This window comes from Anas platyrhynchos, chromosome 2, assembly GCF_047663525.1.
Source record: "Anas platyrhynchos isolate ZD024472 breed Pekin duck chromosome 2, IASCAAS_PekinDuck_T2T, whole genome shotgun sequence".
In the NCBI taxonomy this organism is placed as follows: Eukaryota; Metazoa; Chordata; class Aves; order Anseriformes; family Anatidae; genus Anas; species Anas platyrhynchos.
In genome coordinates, this window is record NC_092588.1 from 88,988,470 (window position 1) to 89,015,841 (window position 27,372).

Below are 27,372 nucleotides of genomic sequence, written 5' to 3' on the forward strand. Positions count from 1 at the left end.
TAGCTATTTGACTGCCTGAATATCACCTTGCTGTAGGGCACGGAAATTCTCACAAATAGAATTTGTTTGGGCTTGGGGCAGGGAAGAGAACAACAACAGAAGATGATGGGAAGTAAAATGGAGTGAACTTTTTGACAATAGAAGAGTGTTGGTCTGATATTTTTAATACTTCAACATCAATTTTGCTACTGTGGCATATCATCTTAGGGGTAGTTTAGGAACCTCAGTATGTTATTTATCCAAATGAACCAGGATCTTTGGTCAAGTTATTTTTCCCAGAATACACGAAGAGTTGTGTTTCTCTTGTGCTTTATACAAGGATAGGGAGGAGAGATGCCTGTATAGTATGAGCTATTTCTTATCTTCTGAGGAAGGGCTTGATATGCTCTAAAAAAGAGTGAGGGCCCTGGGGGTTGGAGAAGAGGCCATCATGTCAACTCGTACAGGAAAACGAAGTTAAGTAGGTTTTGAATTACATTAAAGCAAAGTGCATTGAGCTTTAAATAACATGTTGAGATATTCCAACTGAGATCAGACAAAAGAATGAAAAAAGTTCCTAATGTTTTTGTTGTTGTTCACTGGGGGAAAATAAAACTTTCAGAAGAAGTGAAATTTCCAGTGGAAACATTGATTTAATGAAAACTGCCCTACTGAGAAGAAAACGTGTCATTTGAAATATTCCTGACAACATTTAAATTTCGTAGGTAGTTACCTTTGTGTTGGTTATGCTTTCAGAACTACCTCTGTAATAGTGACTCAGAAGTTGTCACTGGTCTGAATTAAACAGAACATAAAGGCTACTACTCCAGTTCATGCTCTTGATCTGCTGGTTCTCTTGGCATTTCCATAAAGCTTCATACCCTGTTGTCAATGAAATATTAGTCCTCACCTTTCTACTTCTTCAAAGTACTGAATGGCTGTTGATGTAAGAGGAGTTCTATTGGACAAAGGTTCACCTAAGTAGTGTCATGTCTTGAAATAATGGTAGTGAATGAGTAAAGAATAATGAGACAACACAGAGTGATTCTTCCTTTCACATACCCTTTTCCTAACAGTAATTAGGAAACAGTAATTTAAGAGTTTCCTGAGCTAGAATTTGCATTCAGTAATTAGTAATCTATCGTGGATTTATTGTTCATAAATTTGCCTAATCCTTCCAAGGTGCAATGTTATATGCTCTATAACTTGGTTTTATTTAAAAATGAAACAATGTGTTCTTGTTTTTAAATTTTTCACCAGGTCTGTCCCCTGCTTTTTTTCTTTTTTCTTTTTTTCTTTATAATATTACGGGAAATACAGGAAATAGTTCCTGTTTGTTTTCTTATTCATCGTTTCATATACCTCTAAATCTCATTCATTTCTTTCCCAGACTGAAGTGTCAGTCAGTTTAGTTTCTCCTTCTTTGGAAACAATTACCATTATGACCATTCTTGTCATTTGTGATCATGTAGTCTTAAGGGGGGGGGAGGGGAGAGGGAGAGAGAGAGAACTGCACATGATATGTAGTCTTTAGGTATATACCATGCAGTGCTTGAGGAGCTCAAGTAAACTTCAAGATGTCCATTAATTGTGTTTTGGAGATTTCCATTTTGAACTCTGGGGAGTCGGCTCTTTTTCCAAAGTTTTCATGTTTGTGATGAGTTGATAAAACAAGAGGGACCTGATGGCATGGGGAGGTATCAAAAAGATGGTGCTTTAGACGTTTAAGGGGGGGTGGGAGGGAGGAGGTAGTCATGGAGAGGTGGTGCTGGGGAGGGCTAAAATAGTTGGAGAAAAAAAAGATGAGACAAAAGCAATCTCAGAAGGTCACCTGTACTCATAAAGATCTAGATAGAGACTTTGAGAAGCAAAGCCTATTTCAGCACAGAATTCAGTTTTACACATAACGTGGCTCAACATAGCAATCCTGGCAAATATGAGTTCAAAAAGAAGCCCCTCAGAGTACAGGGTTGTTCCAGGAAGTTGGATTGCAAAGCTGTTTGTCTTTTCTGTCTACATCCACCCATAAAAAGCCATGGTCACACATGAGCATTTCTGTCCCATATACACAAAGTTTATTAAACTTTAAAAACATTCAGCAGAACTTTAATTTCTGCAGTTAGTTTAGGAAAGCCTCGAAGGATTTTCCATTAATTCTCTTAGAACTCTCTTAGTTCTAATTCTCTTAGAATTCTCTTCGAACACTCTTTAGAACTGGTTTCAAGCTCCTTGGTTAAATTTGAGTTGCTGTGTTTATCTTTCTATTTATATTACTGTTACATAGTATAAAGTAAATCCTCTCCACCAGTACTCACCAACAGTTAAGTGTTTTCAATTAACATATGATTGAAATAACAAATAATACCAGAAAACAGGCTTCCATGATTTCCATCTTATTTCTCCTGATTTTACGTAAACATGGTTGCAGCTTTTAATAGTTTTTATTGGCTTGCCTTTTTTTTTTTTTTCAAGTGAAAACCTTTTCCACTTTGTTAGAACAATTTCCCTAATTTTTGACAGTGTTTTGAATTCTGTTTTCTTCCCTTCTTACATAAATATGTATATTACTTTCCTTCAAATTGTAGTCTATTTGTGACTGTTAGACCCAAGTATTAATTTAGTCTATTTGATAATATAAGTAGACTATCCATCATATTATCAAAATACAACTCCCTATCCAAATTTATGGTCTCATCTGAAAAAAACGGTAGTAAACACTCCATTGTAAACGTAAGCTGCCTTGGAGGAAAAAAAAAAAAAAAAAAAGAAAGAAAAAAAAACTCTAAAGAAAAAGGAAACACTGGTGAATCTGATTTCTTTTATTTTTTTTTCAGGGGAGGAATGGTGATGTAGACTGCAAACTGGATACCTTGATCTAGACAGGATACTGGCACTTGGAAAGCTGTGAAGGTGTAAGAGTCAATCTGCACAACTTTATGCAGCAATGTTTTAGGATGTAAGGAGGTAGATTGAAACAGTTATGTTAAGGTTAATGGAGGAAGAAGGGTTACATTTCTTCTAATACACATTTTACATTTTAACAAAAGAGCTGTCACTCATGTCTGGTTAAACTCAAAAAAAAAAATAAAGTGGGTGGTGGTGGTGCAAAATATATGTGTGCACTAGCAGTAGTTCATCTGTGGAAGTTTATCTTTTTCATATCTTGTGACAGAATTGTAGGCAGGAAAAAATATTCTGTCAGAAGTTAAGGTACTGTTAGCAAAATGTCTCTAAGATGCATCACAGAGATGCGTATAAAATCCTTTAGAAGGAATAAACCATTTTTTCCCCATATTTCCTTTTGAAAATGATACTTGCTGTGTATATATAATGGGAACTGAAATGAAATTTCACATTTATTAGTAAACTTATCCTTTAGGATTAAAGATGATTCTGTTTCTCTTCTCTTTCTCCTTGCTCTAGTGAGATGTCACAGAGTTCTGGAAGTATCAGTAAGAATCAATTAATTCAGAAATTGGCATTTGAATATCACTTTTTTAAAAATGCTTGACTTAAATGATCTTCTAGTTTCAAAGCAGTCATGCATTGTTTGTATTTTAGCAGAGAACTCTGAATGAATATTTCAATCTGGCCTTTGAATAATTATTTGTAAATGTGAGATGCTAAGTTAAAATAACAGTATAGTTACAGAACAAAACTAAAAACTTCTGTGTAACCTTTTTGTGTTTATGCAGAGTACTGATATATCTTCCTTAGAAAAGTGCTGGTTTTCTTCCAAATTTTATTTTCTCCAGTGGGATAGTTTCATTTTTACTTACCCTCTGGTTTAGTTGTTAGAAAGCAAGACCTCTTCAAACATGCAGTGCAGTTAGGTAAGGAATACATGGAAGAAGAGACCAAGTCCTAATCCTTTGTTTTGACACCATGTTGTACTTGTTACTGTGTAAAGATTCATGTCATAAAACAAAGGATTAAAGACTTCAGGCAGAAAAGCTTTTGAAGGAGGTAGACTTTTCAAAAACATGATAATGTTCTTTGCCATTAACACAGCCAAGTTGTTCCTGATTCAATAGAATATGAAACAAAGGTGTTTGTTGTCATGGATTATAATTATGAGAACATAAGAACTTTTTTGTAAGATCTATTCTGTTAAGGGGTAGATGTGGGAAATTAATGGCATGCATTTTTTTTAAATGCATTTTAAAAGAAAATAGCTTTTTAAAATAATAATAATAAAAAAGTTATTACTAAAGAGTACTTTACTTTTTTGTATCTTTAAAGAAAAAAAAAAGTCTTTCTCACATGGACAGTATGACTAATTTCTCTTAGTTAAGTGGAAAACAGCCTTAAAGTCAATGCCCCAAATAATCCGGGAGTATATCTGTTCTCAAGTAGCATGATCTGGTATACGCAGGCTTATGAGTTACATGACAAAGTATGGCAGCGTGGACACAGTTTCCTGGAAATCCCTTTAAAAACTCATTAGTACTTCGGATTACATCTAAACTTATGCATTTGTTTGGGAGATCTAATTCTGTTCTGTGTAGTGCTACTGTAATGGTAACAATTTTATTCATTTAGGCTAATATTTGAGTAACTCTAGAGAGAAGACTAAGTTCTGTTCTGAGTAGCACTTTACTGTGCTAAGGTATTTAAAATGCTATCAAAAACTATCACAAAAGACCTTTAATATGCAAACATCCTTTTTTAAAGGTATGTTTTAACATGTATTCAAGTTAGCCACTAGCTATTTTGAATAGTAAAGTGAATACTGGACATTACCAACAGATGACTAAAGTCATTATCAGCAACTGAAAGGGTAAAATATCTATTTATAAAGAAAATTTTGAGATCAAAAGATTTTCCAATATGTTACTATTTATAGAAACAGATTAGCTCGTTTTGCAAGGAGTTCACAGCATAAAATGTTTGGATGGAATATAGTTATACAGTAATAATGGTAGGAATTGAGACAAATGTGTAGGGAGAAAGCAAATCTCATCTGTCTTTCCAGTAAAAAATGAAAGAACCGGAATTATGCTTCTGTATTTCAAAGTTATTGTAACTATACCATGGCAAAATAAGTATAATGCTGTATTCGCGGAAGTGGTTGACTTGCTGTTAAATTAATTATTTCTATTTTATACAGACAGGGATTACCAAGTTTAGAAGTTTAGCAGACCAAAAGCTAAATCTTGCCTAAGCATTCCCTGAATTTGAGTACTTGTTTATGCAATGAAACCGACAGGAATTACTTCTGCAGAAAAAGTGTTTTGTGAGTTAGTAACTATTACGGTAGGGTAACTCCCCGCTGTTGATGGGTATGATGACTGTTTCTCAGCATAGGCAATCTGTAAATAACATTTATGTTGAAAAATGAAGATTTTTTTTAATGTATTTTTTTCCATTTTTGTGGCATTAGTTTGGATATATTTTTTTTCCGCTGCAGAAAGGCAAAAAGTGCTAAGGTGTTATATATTTTAAAAAAGTTCTTAAGTGAAAAAGCATTCATACTTACAATGCATATTTAAACTCACTTCAGATATGAAAAATTGTAGTGAAAGGGAAAACAGATACCAGTTTGTATTATATACTTAATTTTTACTCTCCAAACACCCATTACTGAATTCCTCTAATTCGTAATCAGAGATGAGACAGCCATTTCTTCTCTTTAGCCTGTACGGTATTAAAAAAATGATTTGAGATGTTTGTGATATACACGTAACTAAGGGAAAAAGAAAGGTTTAGGATTAACTTTAAATATTTTCTATATAATAAAAAGCCTGTTTGCAAACAGTCATTGTAACACAAACAGTTGCATGGATAAAGGTGAACACGGTGATTTTTATTTTTATTTTTTTAATAGCATTATTTTTCACAGTACTTCATCTCAGTGTGGAAACTAGACAAATTAATAAGAGTTTAATATGCTGTTACAGTGTAAAATGATGAAGAAAATAATCCTCGAGGCATTATTTGGAGAGTAAACTATGATGTGTGATTAGGTAAAGCACCGAAAAATAGCAGTATCAGATTCAGACAGAGACAAAAACAGGGAAAGAAATAAAAAGTAACTGAGACTTAAGGAGATGGCATGAGAGAAGAGAGAAACATTAACTTCTTTCTTTTTTTTTTTTTTTCCCCTCCAAGAACTACTCTTTTAAACAGATCAAGTTTATTTTAGAAGCGAGTAAAATGGGTGAGTGTGGAGGCATCAAAAGCCAATATAGTATCTGTACTTGGTGGAAACTATACTAAAATATCTTCTTCCTCTGCAACACGGCACATAGTAGTTAACTTGCAACTATTTTTGTTGTAATAGCAGAAAACTGTCAGATCGTTTTTATGTGACATCTCAGAGAGGGAGTGGGGAGGAATTTGAATGTAAGTAGAGAAGGAGTTTTTTTTGCTAGAAGCTAACTCTTGATTTCTAAGACTGGACTTTGCAAGTTGTAGTGCCTTGTCATTTCTGGCTGAATGAAGATTTTAGCCATGGTTCAGGTTAGGAGAAGGCTCAGGCTTTCCACAGACTTTAAAGAGCATTGGCAAAATCTCCAGAACAAATAGTTCATGTTTCCTTAATATCTGTATAGTGACCTTTAAAAGGCAGAGTTTTAACGTGTTTTATCAAGAGTACAATGGTTACTTTATGCTAGGACCAATTTTGAGATAGTGCAATTTTGAGATAGTGTTCTCTGGACAAAATATACGGGCAAGAAGAAATGCTTTGAGTGACAATAACTTTATTACCTGTTTCTGGAAGCTAAATGTATTTTTGCTTCTCTTACTTCAGTTGAGAGAAATAAATGATTCTTCAGAAGGAGGTCTTTATATCTATATTACTTCAGAAATTCTTGTTAATCATGTAATAGAGAAGTTGTGTCTACTCAGCTTTATTTTTCTTACTATTGAACACTTGAATTGTTGGAAAATGAGCAGAACACAAGCTGCTGTTGCTTGAGCTGTCATTATCCAAGCCCAAAGCACTTTTCCTGCGATGTCTGTTGTTGCCAAAGCATGAGGAAATTTGAGATGGGACAGCATGTTTAATTAACCAATGTCAGAATAATCAGTTTAATTTCTACTGCCTATTATTTTTTTTGCTTGCATATATTAACCAACAGTGGATAGAATTGGTAAATAATGAAGTTTAAAACAGTGCATATTGTCAAAACCTTATAGGCATCAGTCCTTTTGATTCAAGACCTGCAATGGATTACTTTGAATGAGTAGTGATATGATGTTAAAGAGTATGCATTGTGCCTAAAGCATTAGATACATTTCAGGAAAATCATAATTATTAGATATATGATTCCATATAAATAAAGCTAACAGGAGGTGTGTGTGTGTGTTAAAAACAGTGATGCAATGTACATGTATGTCAGTTTCATATCGGATTGACTTGTTTGAAGGATAAAAAGCTGAGGCTTAAGAATCCCTTACAGTTATAAGTACAAGTGAAATAAGAGTCGTTTGAACACATACCTTATTGAAAAGCTTGAACTACTAATGTGCTATGTGCAAGTTTAGTAAGAAGTTAATTATGTGCCTAAGATCATGAACTTAAAGTTAATTAATGTACACATTGTAAGAACATTTAAAAACGTCTTGTTGTTGCAAATAAACATTAAGACCTTGTAGGCTGGAAGAATCTTTGCCAAGCAGAGTTACCAGCAATCCCACAGCTTTATTAGTATCCCATGGGTAGAGGGGATACTGTTCCAGAAGACAATGGAAATGAGAGAGTGGAATTGTAGAAGTTGCAGTGGTATTAAACAAGAATTTAGGTTTAGACCAGAAGCTGGGCAGATATGGAGGGAGCTAAGACCTTAAATAGAGAAATGTCATTTTCCAACTGATAGTCCATGCAAAAATATATCATCCACTAATAAATCCCACAGAGAAACAGAATGTAAGAACTAAGGCAGCTGTGCAGCATTGAGGTTGATTAATTAGGGGAAATTTCCGTATCACTGTCTTTTCTAGATGGGATTAGATCAAGTATTAAGAAAAGTCGTATTACAGGCAGATGGACTGGGGAACTGTGCTCAGAGAGTGCATTCACCCAGGAGATGCTGGAATTGAGGCAAGGAATACAGAAGAAGCCAGTAAAGAACGTTGATCTTAAATATCGATCTTAAATATGTTGATCTTAAATATGACCTGGAATTGTTTAATGTGTTTTTCTGTATTTGAAAACAAAAATGCAGTTATGATCTTGTACCCAGATGCTTGAATTATGTCTTGCCGAAATAAACTTTTGCTCCTTGTTTATCATTAATTTTACAAGGCAAAGCTGAGGAAAGTCTGGTGGTGCAAGTAAGGTATGTGAGTATTATGTGTTATCAAATCCAGTGATTCCAAGGAAAGCTGTCTCTAGACATCTTTATTTCACATAACCACCTTAGGACCTCTAAGAGCAATAATTAAATAATAATAAAATGAAGAAGCAGTACCAAAAAGAGCCCCATTGAGTAAGGGATCTACAGTAGCAGACTCCTTGATCTCCCTTCTGCAGGCAGTAGGCTGCTGAAAAGTCCCATCTGGTGTATAAAAGTATTATTGTAGAATTAAGGATTTGATAAAATCATACAGCATACCAAGTTCCCTCTTAACTATCCCTTGTTGTTTCTTTTTTTTCCTTGTTCTTTTTCCTTGCTATAGTTCCCACTGCTGAAGTTTACTTAGCCATGACAAATCATTCTCTATCATTTGGAGACCATTTGTGCTGTGACCTATTATCTCCTTAAGACACCCTATTTAGATAAAATATTTTGAATCCTTGTCAGTCATTTGCCCTTATAGAGTCTTTCTAACTGAGTACTGTTGAAGATTCAGTTTCTCCTGCTTTGAAAGCAAATGTCTGCTGTCTTGATGCTTAATGATGATGAATTCTTCATCTGCTACTCTCTATTATTCTAGCTGCAGGATAAAGTGACAATATTTCTATTGGCATTATCCTTTAAGTAAATAGCAGTCAAGCTGTTGAAGCTCTTACTGTGAGGTAGCTTGAATTTATTACTATGCTTTTCCAAATTATCACATCCCAAAACGTAATCATCTTTCAGTGAAAGAGGTTTGCAGATTTTTTTCTTGTTGTCAGAGTTGCCAGTAATGTATATACACTTCAATTGTCTGTATCCTTGAGGGGGAAATAATATTGGCTGTGCCAAGTTTGAGACTGTCACTATTAATGGCTGTAGTGGGGAGATACCAGCAGCAGAATTTGACTAGTCTAGAGAGAGTTTTTACCTCTGCGGGAAAAAAAAAAAAAAAAAAAAAAAAAACGTAGGATTTGCTTCCTGCATCATAGCTATTACTAATGATTTGGAGATGAGAAGAACGTCTTTCAGAATTCTGTGTGTGGATGATGCTGAGATCTTCTGGTAACTAGTGATGAGAAGATTATTGATAACTTCATGAGAAAAACAAAATAATGGTTATGAAATAGCCCTGACTGTCCAGAATGCTTATCTTAAATCAAATCCTAGTAGTTTTTAATAGTTTCTTCTGATTAGGGCATTGCCATTTGAGAAGATAGGCCTATTTCAAGCTATTTGCTCTCATTTGAAAAGGAAGGAAACAGTGCATGTTTGGCAAGAATACATTGTTGCAGGAGATTTCTGAATATTATTATTATTATTTGTATCCAGTACTGGGCATATATTAACAACTCGTCTTACGTTTCTTTCTGCTTTTGTACAAAACAGGAAATTTGCATCACTTTGTAAGTAAAAGAACAGTGATGAAAAGTGAGTTGAAACGTAAGAGTTTTCTAACCATTTCTGCAGTAACTGGATAACTAATTTAGGCAGGTAGTTGATGATAGTTCTGCAGTAGGATTTAACTTGCACCACAAACACTTGCTGTGATTATTTCTAGGTAAGTTTTAACTGGAAAGATCTGTGATGTTAACATTTTAACATCAATTATTAGTGGTGATTTGTCAGGAAGTAAATCTCAGGCAAGCTGCTTCTCCAGTAACTTCTTTCTCTAAAGCAAAGCGAACTCCTCCACACCCATTTCTCTGATGTCCTCTATGGAAAATGCTTCCTAAGATCTTTTTTCTGACCATAAACTGTATTTTTGAATAGATTGTAAAGGAGTCACATGTACAGAGATCAGTGATCCTCAGTTTGTTGAATGCAAAGGCATAAAACTTCATAATGTGCAGCCTGGGCATAGCACGTGTCATGACCATGATTCTCTGAAACCATTTGTGTTAGTGAGAATGTGGCAATTGCTTTGTTTCTTGTGTGTATTACCAATAGGCATCCATAATCTTTACAAAGATGATGGTAACTTATGAGCTTGACCAGGATGCTTGTATTTTTTAGGCAGCTTGATGAGAAATTTATGCAGCAGGTGAACTAAAACTTTAATTATGACCCATAGGGCAGAATAACAATAGAGTGTTGCAGATAGTTGAAGCTGGCTCTTGCATGACTTGTGTCCAGGAATCCCAAAAGAATGGACAGCCCTTGATCCAAGTAAAGTTTGGAAAAAAGGAAAAATCTCGGTGTTTGTATTAACACAGTTATTTAATTTTTAGAAAAAAAGATTGGTGATACAGAGTTGTTTCTGTTGCAGTGCCAGTACAAAGGACCACAGTAGTCATATTAGCCCTTTGCCTGACGCTTGTTTGTATGTCTATAACTTGACTGCACAAAGTGCTTCCTCAAAAGGCAGCTGGGGGAATGAGGCTCTAAGGCCCGCCCAGCACTGAATTGCAGGCACAATGGCTGCAGATTGTTAAGCATTGGTCCTGTGTAAACTCATCCTGCTGGTCCTGACTGCCAGAAGACAATCTTGTGGGTTAACTCTGTGTTGGCAGGCCTCATCTCTCATCTCAGAACTCTCATAAAAGTCACGCATGAGCTTAATCATTTTCTGTAGCTAATTTGACAGGAAGGCAATAGTCAGCCCACATCTGATCTGTATTGATTTTGTACACCTCTGGCTTCCAGAACAATATATATGTAATACAGATGGCACTATAGCCAGGGATTCCTGTACTGTATGGACACTCCAGCTAGTCGTGCCATAACGATGCAGCAGCTCAGTGTACAACAGTTCATCGGCTGCTAATCCAATCACTCCGTTCTGCTAATCAAATCAGTCAGCTTGAGGGGTATGTTGCAGCAGGGTTGCATTCGCTCCCAGATTAAGGCAAATTGTGTAAGTTGGAGCTGCAATGAGGATGAACTCTAGGATTTATGTGGTATTTTAGGATAATTTTTTAATGGTGTCAGTTTGAATTTAAATCATACAATACCATGTGTGATTTTGGTGTTCTGAGCATACGTTTGTTAAACTGTTTGTAAAATTCATCTGCGGGTACTGCAGTGAGTAGTACTCAGAACTGGTGTTAAGTCATAGCATTGGAAATAATGTATTTTCTAATTAAATGTACGTTAAAGATTTTAGTTCTCATTTTGCAGACCTTTGGGTGTATTTTGACTTCCTTATCAAACTAGTTTTTGTATAGCTATTTTCCCCAAACTGGTTCCTCCTTTCACTATAAGCAAAATTTGGCACTTTGCTCTTTTCAGCTGTTGTGTGCTGCTATATATTAGTTGCTTTTTAAAAAAAGTGTAGAATGCATTTATCTTACTTACAATAAGAAGTACTTGAAAACTGTTTATCACTGACTTCTGGTAGATTTTAGTAAATGGAGGGTATAATCATTCATAAACATTGCTGATGGCTTATGGATGATCATTTAGATCCCATTTTCTAAGTTAACCAAGTGTGGCCATTCACGTGTAGCACACGTAAGTGTGCAAAACTTGCACATGTTCTAGCTTCAGTCACTCAATTGGAGAATGTCTATATCAGTATTTTGGCTTAATAGGAAACCAGTAGAATGAAAGAGTTGGTACTGTCCCCCCCTACCTCTATGCATTATGCTGTGCAGCAATTTTCTTTTGGACTAGATTTAATTGAGCCTCTCAGGATCAAATATCCGTGCCACAACATGTGTTGAAACTGATCAGAGTGGTTATTTATTTGGACCCATATTCTCCTGTAGTGGCTGAAGCATGTTTTGTGTAGTGGAAGCACCATTTTCAGTTTATGTTTCTCCAGAAAGAATCCACATCATATACATGAAACCATTGCACAGTAAGTGCGAATAGTGGGGAGTGGAAAAGGATTTGCTTCTCAATTGCACTTTTGCTCTGAACCAAACATAGCCTTAAGCTAACAGAACAAGGTTGTCTTCTATATTTTACAGGCAACAGACTATGAAGTCAAATAGATTCTATTCTGTTTACCTTTAAGTTAATTTTGTCTGACACAAATGTGAGGACAGAGAGAAACACCATGGGAATGGAAAATGGATTTATGATAAACAAGGCAATACTCCTTGAATATTTACTTGCCTACTTATATGTTTATTTTGCTCATTCTGTTTATTTTTTTCCTCTTCACTGGGAACAGCTGTACCTTTACTTTAATCTCTTCAAATCTTCCATTAAATTAAAATATGATTTTTTAAAAATTTATACATAAACATATGCATGGAGAGTATGCCTTATTTAGAGTTTACAAACATGCCCAAATTACAGTGCTTTGGACAGAGAACATCCTTTTGGATTTCATCCTTAATTTGACTGAGCTGAACTGAAGACCTTTCATCCTGGATTAAGGTTGTATAGAATAAACCATAGAACATCCCAAGTTGTAAGGAACCCACAACAATCATTGAGTCCAACTCATGCATGTTTTATTTCTGACTGTAGCAGAATGAAGAGGTTACTGTACCCATCTCGCTCATAGGTGTTTATTGTCCTCTGCAGTCCTCTTAGATGTGTCAGAAGTATGGCATATGTGGCTGCTCTCCAAACCTGTTATTTCAGGGTGCCTACATTAGCTCAGGTATTCTTAATATCTAAACCAGGTCACTTTGACAGAGCTACGTTAGGGAACAATTACACAAGAAGTTATGCGGGCTGACAGATGGGGAGGAGCTGTTGCCTCTGAGCACGGGACAGGGAGGAGCAGTTGCAGATGGGCTATAAGTGTGATCATTTTCACCTGGCACAGCTGCAGCCAGACACAGTTTTCACTGTGACCTTATCTTATTCTTATCTGTTTCATTTGAAAGTGTAAATGCTGTATATTCTATTAATAAAAGCAATTAAAATCAAAGTATTTGCTTCTTCAAAGAGCAAACACTAACCAATTCTCACCACATTTGTGGAAGGAAGGGAAATTTACCGTCTTGCAGATGGGAAGTCTCAAATACAATTATTGTATGTAGGACTGTAATTTGCATATTCCAGTGTTGGTTTATACCTCTGAGCAGTATGTTAATTTTTCTGACAGTTTTTCTTCTGGCTGAGTTTTGAGTGTCATTGACCAGTAGTACCACATGTGGAGAAAGCAATAGCTTAGCATGTTAAAATAAACTGGGAAATGTTATCTTTTGCCACCCAGATAGTTTGCCTGATAACTTTCCTTCATACTCATTTTATCTTTCCTTTTTGTATCATTTTCCTTTTTCTTTTTATTCTTCCACAACACTTGAAAACTAGATGTTAACAGCACATCCTGGCAGCATGGAACCTTTTAACAACTAAAAATAAATATTACCCTGTGGCAGAAGGCATTGGATGCTGTAGATATGGTAGCTGGCAAGAAATAGTTGTCACCAGCATTTCTGGCATGATCTTGGCCTAGGATGTGATCTTGCTCTTACCTTGGTGCTTTGCAGTACTCTGCCAGTTTTTAACTCTCTGAACATCACCCATCATAGGATCAGAAAAGCACCAGCTCAGCTCTGTAACAACAGGGGGGAGAAGCTATACTGCATGTTTTGATGTTACCTAGCCCATCAGTTTAGTTGTATCATCAAACTGCACCTTAACTGGAAGAAGGAAAATAGACATCTTGTTTTTCTTTTTTCCTGCCCCACTCAGTTATATTGTTCTTCATTTTATTATTTGAATGTGAGTTATTAGCATCTTCTAAAATAAGACCTTGAGGTGTTTTGCATTGTATTTCATGTCATGTCACCACTGCATAATGAAGTAGAAATGTATAACTTGGCCAAGCCTTCTTTTTTATTAGCAAAAGAAGTGTAAGCTTGTAGTCCCTGTTTTAGCTCTGAAATTGAGTTTAAATGTTCCTTTTCTATTGTGACCCTATGTCACTGTCCTGGTTTCAGTTAGGACAGGGTTAATCTTCTTCCTAGTAGCTGGTAGGGTGCTATGATTTGACTTAGGATGAGAAGAGTGCTGATAACATGCTTATGTTTTAATTGTTGCAGAGCAGTGCTTACACCAAGCCAAGGCCTTTTCAGCTTCTCACTCTGTCCTGCCAACGGGCAGGCTGGGGGTGCAGCAGGAGCTGGGAGGGGACAGACCGAGGACAGCTGACCCAAACTGGCCAAAGGGGTATTCCATACCATCTGGGGTCATGCTGAACAATATATAGGGGTGGCTAACCGGGGGTGAGAGGGTTGGGCTGGCTGCTCAGAGTTAGGCTGGGCATCGGTCAGCAAGTGGTGAGCAATTGCATTGCGCATCACTTGTTTCATGCACATTATTAGTAGTACTATTATCATCATTATTGTTATTGTTATTATTGTTATTATTATTTTCCTGTCTTAATAAACTGTCTTTATTTCAGCTCACAGGCTTCACTTTCTTGTTTCTCTTCCCCAACCCAGAGAGGGAGGGGAGAGAGTGAGTGTGGTGTTTAGCTGCCGGCCAGGTTAAACCACAACAGTCACCTTATTCAATGACCCTGTGTACATTGTGGAAGCATTCCAATCTTCTCTCTCCAAATCTGGATGAGAAACACTTTTGTAGCTGTTCTTATCAGCAAGAGGTCCTAGCACAGTTAGACTAATTAAGTGGAGGCAATTCAGAAAGTCCTTCACTAAATCTCTGAAGGCACGTGATAAATTGTGTGTTGCAGGTTAATTGATGGTTTTTTGTTTTTGTTTTTCATTGTAAATAAAACAGATATAAGATGTCTTCAGGACGAATTAAACAGTGTTAGAGAAAAACTTTGAATTAAAAAGAGCAATGTCAAAATAGGTTTTGATGCAGAGTTGGACAATACAGCTAAATATAAGTTTCCTGTATGTGTTCCCGTTTGCTCTATAAATCATCAGGTTAGTAATGGATTTTTGCATCTCCTGTTCTAGAGCTCATCTGTTATCTCTGCAAGGTGTCTGGTTTTTTTTGGAAGAGAAGAATGGCTTCCTACTTTAAAGGGGCATGTCCTTAATGGGTGGCCTTTCAACATCTAAAGATATTAGTAGAAGTTTGTGCCCAGTAATCAATGTAGTTTGTTATGAAGATTTCCTGATAGGAAAAAAAAATACCTTGTTAGTAGCAGAGATCTTTCTCTGAGAATCATATTTTTAAATTTTACTCTAGAAGGTCAAGAGAAGGAGAAATGATATGCAAAACTAGTGCAGGAACTAATTTTTTGATGACATGATATCAGGCTTCTGATTCATGAGTTAGTTTTTATGTTTTTGTTTAATATTTCTGACTTACTACTGAATATCTTTACTTCATGTCTACTAATTTATTTTTTTAAATGAAGGCTTATTTTTCCATTATGGCTTTATTATTTGAGATAGCATTTTAGTTAAGATGTTAAGTATAGTGTCATAGAAAAATAATAGTTTCAATACTGTGGGGTTTTTAAGTCCAGTGACTCGACTAAAAAGTGCAATAACCAGCATAAAAACTGTTTTAATATTTTTAAATATTAAAATATTTAATATTTGGACAATTTTTATTGTATTGCACTTTAAAATGTACTGAATTGCCAATACCATATAACCGAGTAACAAAGTAAAACTGGGACTAGTCTGACAGTTTGTGTTTCTTTCATTTGTAGTGGATTTTTTGTTTGATTTTCTAGACCTTAAAAAACAGAATGATGCAACATCCTAATTACAAGACAGCATAGTACAACACCTGAAGGATACATCAAGTTCTAGGATGTATAGTTAGTTTGCTGCTGAGATTGTAATAATAGTAATTAGTAACAGTAATCATTTAACTTTGCTGTTGAAAACAATGCCATACATTATGATAACATGCAACACAAAAATTCAAAGCTGAAGTGCACTCTTCAGGGAAACTGTTGTAAATGATAATGTGATTCAGCAATGGCACATATACCTGTATTTTCCTTCAGTCCTTCCAAATTATTTTGTATATCCTACATTCTTTTTTATGCCACTCCAGTAAGTGTTACTAGTCTTCAGAGGTTATCCTAAGTATGTGTGATTCTTGCTTATGTGCATGGTCTTAGCTCATGAGTGGCTAAGCAGCAGGGCTAGGAGTTAAGTTAATAAGCAGTAGTTTCATCCCATTTCGCTTCCCCCACTTTTTTTTCCACCTCTTTTTTTTTAACCTAATAACCAAAAGGGAGATAGAGATGGGGAAGAAAGCTGTATTGGTTCCGTAACTGAATTGAAGTGGGTTGGAGGATTTACCAGAAGAAACAGCCTTTTCTGAAAAAGGGGAATTGTGAGACTAACCTTACACTTGCATCTTTTCTTTTTTTTTTTTTTTCTTCTGTGAAAGAATTCAGTTTCTGAGGTGCTGCATGACTGGCAGTAGTTTTGGTACAAGGCGTGAGGCTCTGTTCCTGCAGCTGCTGCTGTCTGCCCTGTCGTGCTTTACTCCAGTGCCTGAATTCCTCTAGCCTGTGGCTCCCACATGCTGTTATAGCATGTGCATGCTTAATACTTGTGACATAAATACCATCTCTATTTGCAGATAAGTGAGGCATGGTAATTGGTTCAAGTATGTGTATCAAAGACTCTGGCCAAAACAAGTTCTCTGTTTTCAGAAGACAAAGCAAACTCTAAAAATTCTTGCGTATTTGCTCCAATTTCTGAGCTGTACCATATTGTCCCTGGTATCTAAAGGATCTCTCACCATAAGGAAAAGATTCTCACATGTGCCTTATGCTAAGTAAGCAAATTATTTGAACAATACTAAACTGATATTTTTTTAAGGTAAACAAACTGTTTTTGCAGTATATTTGAACATGGTCTCTATATTCAGAGAAGCATTGATTAAGATGTTGAAGCTGGTATTGAAACTTAGCTGGGGCCAGTGCCGATCGTTAACAATATATGTTTATTCAGGTTCTTGTGCATACCAAATACGCGTTGAAGAATAACTTTGGTATTTTAGAACATCTTTTATTAGACAGAAATAACAATCTGAAGTTTAAAGAAGGGTGTTTTCAGTCAGTAATGAAAGACTATGAGATACAGAGCTACAATACAGAAGTACAGAACTGCAACTGTAATTTTAAATCCATCTACACTTAAAAAAGAATTGTTTGCATGAAAGTTGCTCACTCGACTTGCGTATCTGCCCATATCTAATGTTTAATTTTCATTTTCAACAGGTAGAGAGAATTGTTGACAAGAGGAAAAACAAGAAGGGAAAAACAGAATATTTAGTGCGATGGAAAGGATACGACAGTGAAGATGATACCTGGGAGCCAGAACAGCACCTTGTTAATTGTGAGGAATATATACATGAATTTAACAGACGTCACAATGAAAAGCAGAAAGAAAGCACATTAACCAGGACAAACAGGACCTCTCCAAATAATGCCAGAAAACAAATTTCTAGATCTACCAATAGTTCTTTTTCAAAGACATCCACTAAATCTTTAGTTATGGGTAAAGACCATGAGTCAAAAAATAATCAACTCTTTACTGCCACCCAGAAGTTCCGGAAAAACAACTCACCATCTCTTTCTGGAAGGAAAAATATGGACCTTGCAAAATCAGGTATTAAAATTCTAGTGCCCAAAAGTCCAATTAAGAGCCGGACAACTGTTGATGGCTTCCAGAATGAAAGCCCTGATAAAATGGACCACATAGACCAGGATCAAGAAGACTCTGTAGCACCAGAAGTAGCAGCAGAAAAACCAGTGGGAGCGTTATTAGGACCTGGTGCAGAGCGTGCCAGGATGGGGAGCAGACCAAGGATACATCCATTAGTGCCACAATTGCCAGTGCCAGTAACAGCCACAATTGCATCAGCATTAACAATAAATGGAAAAGGTAAGTGTGCAAGTTGGTCTTTTTATGTAGATTTTTCATTTGACTGATCTTTTTAGCTGTTCAGATGTAAATAAATTATCCACTCTGTTTCAGCCATGTTAAATCAAGTCTGGAGAACTTCACAACTTTATTTTTACATAACTGTATGACTATAAAGCCATTTTGAATTTTACCAGCCTTTGCTTTCCTCACAGAGATTCATTGATATTTGTGTTTTCAGAGTCACCATAAAATACATCTGTGTTTGCTTTGACATCGTGTGGTACACATATTCAGTGTACCATTTTAAGAGATAGCATCATTGCTTTAAGTTTCTTTAAATATGTCAGACTCAATTTTGTTATGAACATTAGAAGCATACATTATCCAAATAGACAAGTGATAAGAGCAGGAATTCTTCATAATGGTTTATGTACCTATTTTACTATAAACTTTGCCTGGACAATAAAAAGTAAAGTTGATTAAGTTTTATTTTGGTGAGAATTTGAGTCAGTTGTGCAGATACATATGCCTTCTGTCTGGATTGAATTCTGTCTTCATTATATTTTATCAATATTTTGTAGTTTATACCTCATTTCATATTGAGATCTTATTTAGATTTAATGTCTGACATGGTAATATCTCAGTAGATTTATAGTACAAGTTGAATAAACTGTACATTTTTAACACCAAATAAACCCAAAGTGTTTTTGTGTGTGGGGAAAAGCTGTTTGTTCCCCACACCCTGCTGAGAGACTGGATTAAGACAGTCATTTTGCTGATGTCCCGAACTTTTATTCTTCCATGATGGACCTAGGTTGTTGTTGTAAGCATGCTTCCGAAGCTAAGATTTCAAGTATAACGTTCTCTTCAAATAGAGGGTAAAATCTGCAAGTATTCTTTTGATGACAGCTTGCTGGAAAAAAAAATCTTGAAACCCAAGGACTGGGCCTGCAAGAAAACATGCTTAGAGACAAGCTATAGGCATAAAAATATGTTGAAGACTTTGTGAGAGTTTGTGTTGCATGCCCCATTATTGCTTACATACAGATTTTGGGGGTGGGGGAGGGAAAGCTGCTGTAGCAGGAGAGGTTGAAAAGCAGTGGATAAGGGAGGAATGCTCTTCTGGAGCTGTGGTGTCAGGTCATGGACCAACCCATTTTGCTGCAGTTGAACTAGGTAACCATGGTAATGAACACACTGATGCCAGGAATATCTCGTCCTTTGCATGGGCTAAAGAAGGAATGTAAATCTCAGAGGATGTAAACAAAGCTGGAGGGGAAAATGCAAGAGGTGCATGCCAGTATGCAAGTTTTCTGAGTAGGTGAGGCAGATGAGTGTGTTCACACACGTGATGGTTTCATGATAATTAATGCACGTTTTGTAGTATGATGGTGTTCCTAGTGAAGTGGCTGATAAGCACTGCCTCCAGCATCCTGGATTTTCCTCATGGCGTTCACACACACAAGAAAGAAAAACAACATAAAAAACTTACTGGGTAGGTCAATAACCACAAATGATTACATCACTCCCAGCAACCTTTCACTCTGATAATACTGGTATCGCAAAGGCCTGTTATAGGGCATTAAGTGGAAGCGGAAAGGCCTGCACAGGAACGATAATGACATATAAGATATTAGCTGAGGTACATTAATGCGTTTCACTGAGGTGTTACAGGTCCCTCAACTGTCACCACCTCCTTCAGCTTTTCTGAGGCATTTGTCTGACCATCTAATATTGAAAGCTCTGCTTGGGATAATGGGAATATGAGATTTTTCTTACACTTACATTTTTGCAAGACCTTAAGGCATAGATCAAAAAAGGGGGAACCAAGGAGATAGCCACAATACATGGTAGCACAAAAATATGCAGTGTATTTGTCTTCTATCTGTTTCTGGAGGTATATTAGTTCAAGTACATTATCTTAGGCTTTCCTTCTCTGACCACACTGCCCCTGAGCTGAGGTGTGCAGTTTGCTGTGACACAGAAGCCAATGTCCTAATTTATTATGGTTTTGTGGGTACTTAAGCTTATCTACAACTTTTGGGGAGTAACATCCAAATCAAGCAGTAACTTTCTGATTACAAATGTGGAAGCAAGTTACAAAAGAAGAATATTTTGCAGACCATGGTTATATCTGACACTAGGCTCTTTTCCTAGCATTTTAGGATTTCTGTTACCAATATCTTTTTCACAGAAGCCCAGGGTCCAACTCAGCCATTCCACAACATGTGGGTGAACCTCTGCTTAGAGGGAAGCCCAGAGGGGCCGCCCCATCTCCTAGAACTAGCCTGACCTTGGAGCTTCCTGCACTGACACATTCTTCATCTCTTTGTTAAAGTTGCACTTTTTGCTGTTTTTATTTTTAACGTCACACTGCTATTCATTAAAAGGTGGTAAATAGACACTCCCCTTCCTCCCCTGCACAGGGTTCTGGCGGTTCAGAATCCTGCTACATCCCTTACTCGGGACATTCCTCCTGCCTTGAATGGATACCTCATCACATTTTCAGCACTGTCAACACCTCGGTAACCATGCCTCACAAGAACCGATTGCTGTGCAGAAACTTCTTCAAATTTGTACCCTCAACACTAGCTCTACATATGCACCAGATCTGACATATTAATAATACGGATGATAGATCTGGCATTTGAAGCACTCATTCCAAACATCCCACCTCCTCCACGTACACCTTCTGTTAATTTTAAGAGTTCCAGCTTCCACATGGAGGATGCTGTCAGGAAGACAAAAGCATGTTTTGAAAAATAACTTTGTACTTGAGCTGGTTTAGGAAATTTTTATCAAAACATTTCTGTTGGAAAATCCCAGTTAGTCAAAATAGAAATCATTAATTGGAAGGTGTAATTTTGAAGCATTCTAGAAAAATACAAATTACATTTCAAATATATTTTAGACAACTTTTATGATCATACCTGTTTTCACTGTTGATTTTTTTTAAAAAGCAATTTTGGAAAAAACATTTAAAATTTTAATATGAAAGCAGTGGTCTGAATTTGGGGATTGTTGTTATGAATGCTTGTGAAACTCTTCACAATTTAGTCAGTTCTTTGTGTGTTTTTCCCCAGCCTCAATTTCTTATTATTTTTTAATCATAAGAGTACAAACAAGAAAAAAACTTGTATACACAGGAAAATCCCAATTTTATTACTGGAATTACTAGGAAATGTTAGTATTGTTGTCGCACCTAGTTATGCTTTTCACATGACCAACTGCCATGGTGTAGTTCTTGTTCCGAAGAACAGTCTCTGAAAAGGAAACCAGCAAATATTTACACAAATATGCAGGGGTGCCAGGGGAATGAAATAACTGTAGTGTTTGCTCTGGGAGTTGGTGGTTTCAGCACACTAAAATCTAGCTGCTGTCTGAAGTATATATTTTAACAAACCAAATTATTGTATTGAATATTTATATTTTAAAGGCTTGGCCTTGAAAACAAAGTCAATGGTGTAGTAAAGTACATGCAAGACTATGAAGGGTGATATATGGAAGAAGTAGGAATTGTTCATTAATGAACATTGCTGTGGCGATCAACAGCTGTTACTAAAAGTTAATTGAAGTAATTCTTAAAGGGATCAGTGAAACAGAAAAACAACACCAAAAAACTGAAATGTTGTGGAAAAACATTTAGTGGTGCCTACAAGCAATAAGTATTATTCAAAACTAGGCAAGACAGAAAATGGCCTCCTATTTGACAGTAGGTTTTGATACATATCAAGTTTTTGATAGCTTCCTTCCTTCATCAAAATTGAATTTAAAAAAATCTTAGACACAGTTTTTAGACACAGTACACTCCAGGGAATTTCTGTTGAATAGAGTACACAAGATCTGAAACTCTAAAGACAATCTGTGAGTTACACAAGGCTAGAGAGTTGTCTTGGAGTTTTAGAAAGGACTAAAACACTGGATAGTTTGTTCACCCTCTGTGAAATTTTACCATAAACCAGACCAATTCCCTTGCTTTGGAAATTGTAACTGCCTTGCTATGTGTTTGTTTTTTTTTTTTTTTTTTTCCTCTGGATCACCCTACAGTCACTAAGGTTTTTATTCAGCTAACAATGTCCAATATGTGGATGTAATTGAGAATAAATGCAACACAGAGAGAGATTTTGGACAGAAGAGCATGCAAAACTTAAAGTATAAAATGAGTGCAAAAAGCCTGTCTAGCTGCATATGTTGGTATAATTAGGATAAGGTAGGCTGGTGGCTGGTATGTGGGAAAAGAAGAAATACAAGAAATTCAGTGAATTACTTGCACCACCAGTGTGCACAGTAGCGTTAGCATCTCCCTCCTTGCACATACTAAACCAGATGAATAACTAGCAGGAGCAGTAGGCTGTCTGACAATGCAATGATAGGAGTATATCAGCCTATGAGCAATGAAGGTGTCTGCTGATTTTTCAGTTGGGTGATGGTGCTGTTCTTATCTTGAAACAATAGAATTAGCTCCGAAAGAAAAGCCAGACCTCTTGAAAGATTGATTGAACTCAAGTTCTGTTTATCTGTTCTCTCCCTTCTCTAAGACAATTTATGGGATTAAAACCCACAGATTTGGAAAACCAAAAATCCATTCTTAACAGCATGCAAAATAGCACCAATTCTTTACTTGTCTTGGTCTGTACAGGAACCAAGCAGGTGTAGAAGCACATATGGAACTGATTAGAACTAGGAGGAAAGGTGATGTTGAAGTAACACCAAGCTGATCTGAAAGGCGTTCAACCCTCCCTGTTTCTTAGGATGAGGAGATCTCACCCAGTTCCTTTCCACATTTTCCCAGTTACTTTCTCCCCTCTCCCTGTATGTGCCTGGGTAGTTGGTATTACATGAGGAGCCTCTTGAGCAGACTGCTGGCAGCAGCACAGCTCATTAGGCCACCCTCAAGTGGCTCAAGAGCATCACAGCTGACAAAGGTGTGTAAGGGGTGAACCAAGGTATTTGTCCTTGTGAACCATGAACGATGCATATAGTACCCTTCCATAAAGCAAAAGAAAGCTCTCATTGCTGTGGGAATCAGAGCAAATGGTACAATTAGAGGAAAGTTGGAGTGATGTATTGCAGTTTTTCAGATTCCTTTTTATCATTCTGGAAAGATAGAAGCTGCTCTGAGTGCTCCTTCTATTTGTTTTTGTTTCGTCTTGGTAGTAAAACATAGTTCCAAAAAAAGACTTGAGACAGGAACTTCCTTTTTCTGTGTGTTTGTAGATTGCACTTGGATGGTGGCATGATCTCTACTGAGTGATCTGGAAAGCAACCAAGTTTTTTATTAGTGGAAACAAAAGCCAATGAAATGGGTTAAAGTCCTATGGAAAGCCTGCCTAACTTCTGAAATTACTAGTTCAACCTCTTTGTTGAATGCAGCAGAGTGTAATTTTATCTTTTCTATTGTGTATGCATTGTGCAAATCACTAATTCAGAGTAAAACAGTTTCCATTTAGTCAACCTTAGAGATACCTTTGGTTTTTTTTCTTCAGAAGTTGCATTTCATTTAGAATCTGTTTTTGAAGAGTTCACATCATTATTTCAATTATGCACTAGACTGCAACATTTTAACCTACTACCAAATTTTCCATCTGTATTACTGCATTTTCAGCTTCTTCAGCTTCTCTACTCAACTAAAATAATATTCCAAATTGTTAATGATTTTTTTGTTTATCTGTTATTTTCTGGTTTAATATAAATGCAAAAGTTTTACATAATATGGTAGACTGGACATATTATGTGTAAAATTGATCTGTTATCCCAAATTGTTCTGTTTTTTTTGTACACCTCTTCCATCACTTGTGCAGTTTCTGTTATGTTGTACAGAATACTGTTACTTTAGGTGGTGCTTCAGGATCGAGAACTTCCTGTGAAAATCTTTTGTCTTGCATCAACATATTAACCATAATGACAAAGTAGGATTTAAGTGCAGGGCTTGCTTGAGGTTTAAGGCTGTTTTTCAGTGAACAGAAGGTATGAATTACCAGCTTCTTGCTTTTTCTGCCTTCTGACCTCTTCCACTTCTTTGAACAGAAATGCCAGTTTTGTCCATTTGAAGACTGATGGTGTTGACTTTTGATACAGCTGAACTGCTATAAAGGGTGTCTCTTGATAAGAGCGGTTCCATTGCTTTCCCTCACTTCCCCAACCCCAGGTTACATTATGGCCTAACTAACTGCTCCTTCAAGGACAAACTGATTTATATCAGCATTTTGGAAGTGACAGCAGGGAAGAGGGTACATCCCTGGAGACAGAGACAGGCAGACACCCACACATGGGGATACAGATGCACATTCTGTCCCTGAAAAACCTTTAATGGGAACTCTGCGTATAATATATATGTGTGTGTCTTATGTCTTTCTATGTATATGCATATATACATATATATAAAGGGAAATAAATTTCTCAAAAAATAAGCAGTTTGGAAATAAAATCCTCAGCCTCAGTTGACAGAAAAGTTCCTGTTATTTTCACCAAAAGTTATTACATCTACAGGGCCAATGGGAAACGTCATGCTGTTAGCTGTGCTTTTTTTCGAGTGTTCCATCAATTTACACTGACTGAGGGTCTGGGGTCTAAATCTCTCTTGACCACTCAGAAAGGGTAATGATCATTAATGATCAGCCATCACGTCCTCCTACAGTACTTGTATCAATATGAGACAAAAGTAATTTCTGAGGGCACATTTGTCATACCTGTTATAGCAATGCTTGAAAAGCTTGGGAAAGATGAAGCAGAGTGAGCAGAGGCTCTGTTTGTAAGGCTCACTTTCAACCTACTTTACTTATGTTGATGCAGAGAAAATGCAGTGAAGATCAGACTTGAATGATAGAACAAAAGTATTGAACTAGATTTGTTTTCTTCTACATTGTCAAAATTAGGCAATGTAAGAACAGCTTTTGATAATACAGCAAAAATGGGAAGTGCAATCAGAAATATTCTTATGGTGTCTTTTGTGGTTTTGTGTCTGACATAGTAACCATCAACTCTTTTTTGTCTCTCGCTGTTTCAACTTTTAAAGAAGTTACATCTCCCATCTTTCTTAAGACTGTGAAGTAGATTGAATATAACTTCCCTGAGGAAACTGCCAATATGAATCTGTGTTCTGTTGACAAGAAGATTATTCTTTTTATGTTGATACAAAGATCCATAAAAGCTGAGCAAAAATAATCTTAGCATGGTTCAGGGAAGATTTGTCTACATCACATTATCTACTTAAAAGGGGAAACCATGAGCATACAGGTAAATTTTCAGTCAACAAGAAGTCCTTATAGGGAAGCTGTTATAGGTGGGGAAACATAGCATAAAATTATTAAATAAACTATTTCATTTTTTCCATCGATCCTTGTAAAAGATAGCAAATTGTTAGATTCAAGAAAATGCAAAATCAAGACTTTCTTTCTTTTAGTGTTTTTTGTTTGTTTGTTTGGTTGGTTGATTTGCTTTACTTTTTTTTTGTTGTTGGTGGTGGTGGTGGTTTTGTTATCTGCTTGATTAACATCTGGTAACAGCCTTGCATTTTACAGTTATTGCAAATACACTTTGTTGTTTTTTAAGTGAGACCTAATGAAATAGCCAGATCCTATATTGTCTTGGGATGCCTCTATATAAGTTGCTTTACTCAAACTGGTTTAATCATGATCCAAAACTACTGCCACTGTTATTTATAACAACAAAGTAGTATTCTCTTAAATAAGAGAAAATAAATTCAGAAGCTGTACATTTGTGAAACTGTATGCAGTTTTCAAATCAAACATAAAAATGTCTAAAGTATCTGCTGTACTTGCCATTTATACTGTAAACATATTAAAGAACACACACTAAAATGCATTAGGCCACAATGGAGAGCTGGGCGATCACCAACCGCATGAAGTTCAATAAGAGCAAGTGCCGGGTCCTGCACCTGGGACGGGGAAACCCTGGCTGCACATACAGACTGGGCGATGAGACGCTGGAGAGCAGCCTAGAAGAGAGGGATCTGGGGGTCGTGGTAGACAAGTTGAATATGAGCCGGCAGTGTGCCCTGGCAGCCAGGAGGGCCAACCGTGTCCTGGGGTGCATCAAGCACGGCATTGCTAGTAGGTCAAGGGAGGTGATTGTCCCGCTCTACTCTGCGCTGGTGCGGCCTCACCTCGAGTACTGTGTGCAGTTCTGGGCACCACAGTATAAAAAGGACATGAAACTGTTGGAGAGTGTCCAGAGGAGGGCTACGAAGATGGTGAAAGGCCTGGAGGGGAAGACGTACGAGGAACGGCTGAGGGCACTGGGCCTGTTCAGCCTGGAGAAGAGGAGGCTGAGGGGAGACCTCATCGCAGTCTACAACTTCCTCGTAAGGGGGTGTCGAGAGGCAGGAGACCTTTTCTCCATTAACACCAGCGACAGGACCCGCGGGAACGGGGTTAAGCTGAGGCAGAGGAAGTTTAGGCTTGACATCAGGAGGAAGTTCTTCACAGAGAGAGTGGTTGCACACTGGAACAGGCTCCCCAGGGAAGTGGTCACTGCACCGAGCCTGACTGAATTTAAGAAGAGATTGGACTGTGCGCTTAGTCACATGGTCTGAACTTTTGGGTAGACCTGTGCGGTGTCAAGAGTTGGACTTGATGATCCTTAAGGGTCCCTTCCAACTCAGGATATTCTATGATTCTATGATTCTATGATTCTATGATTCTACAAGTTATTAAACAGTTAATTCTCTAGTAATTGTTTCCTTAATTTTTCAGTATTAGATTGCATAAAAATAATGTGTTGTTTTAAGAAGTATTTTTAATTTAAAATTATTTAAAGTTTATTATATTTTAAATGCCTTTAAGAAACAAAGACAAGTATAAACACTTTTGCTTTCAACTAGAATATTCTATGTTTGAACATACTTGAAAACTGGAACGTTCTAAGATTTAACTTGGAAAAAAAGAGAAAGAGAGTATTAGTCTATTGTATTAAGAGTTCTCTGAAAGTCTCTGTGAAACAGGGGATGAAGAAGTACAGATTGTAATTTATCTTCTTTGAAAGTATTCCTTGAAAGAGGCAACTAAAGAAAGTAAGTAGTTATGCTTCAAAAGGCTGCTAAGAAACTGTTACTAACAGGAAGATGGAAAGCAGAGGAGACTTAATAGCTCATTTTAGTTGTGTCAGAAGCTTAGCAGTGGGATGTCATAAGAAGGCTCCATAATAGGATCTGTGCTTATTTATATTTATTAGAGATCTTAAAAAAATGCAGTGGTCAGCAAAGGTACAAAAACTTGCAGAGAAACACATAGTTATTAAGATACAAGAAAATAGAAACTTCAGAGGGATGTATTTACAGCTGGAACATTAGCAATGTGATGAACAGCAGGGAGATAACTGGTACCAATCATTTTCCTTGTTGGCTCCTAAATAGAGTTTATAGCCTG

At 36.7% G+C, this 27,372-nt stretch overlaps 1 protein-coding gene across 1 annotated transcript in view; it reads left to right on the top strand.

Annotated features, from left to right (window-relative positions):
* CDYL (chromodomain Y like) overlaps positions 1–27,372 on the top strand; it is a 103,680-nt gene that overhangs the window by 31,617 nt on the left and 44,691 nt on the right. The window contains exon 2 of the mRNA XM_027451619.3: positions 17,338–18,004. Coding sequence (XP_027307420.1) covers positions 17,338–18,004 — 667 coding nt within the window. The remainder of the gene's footprint in view (positions 1–17,337; positions 18,005–27,372) is intronic.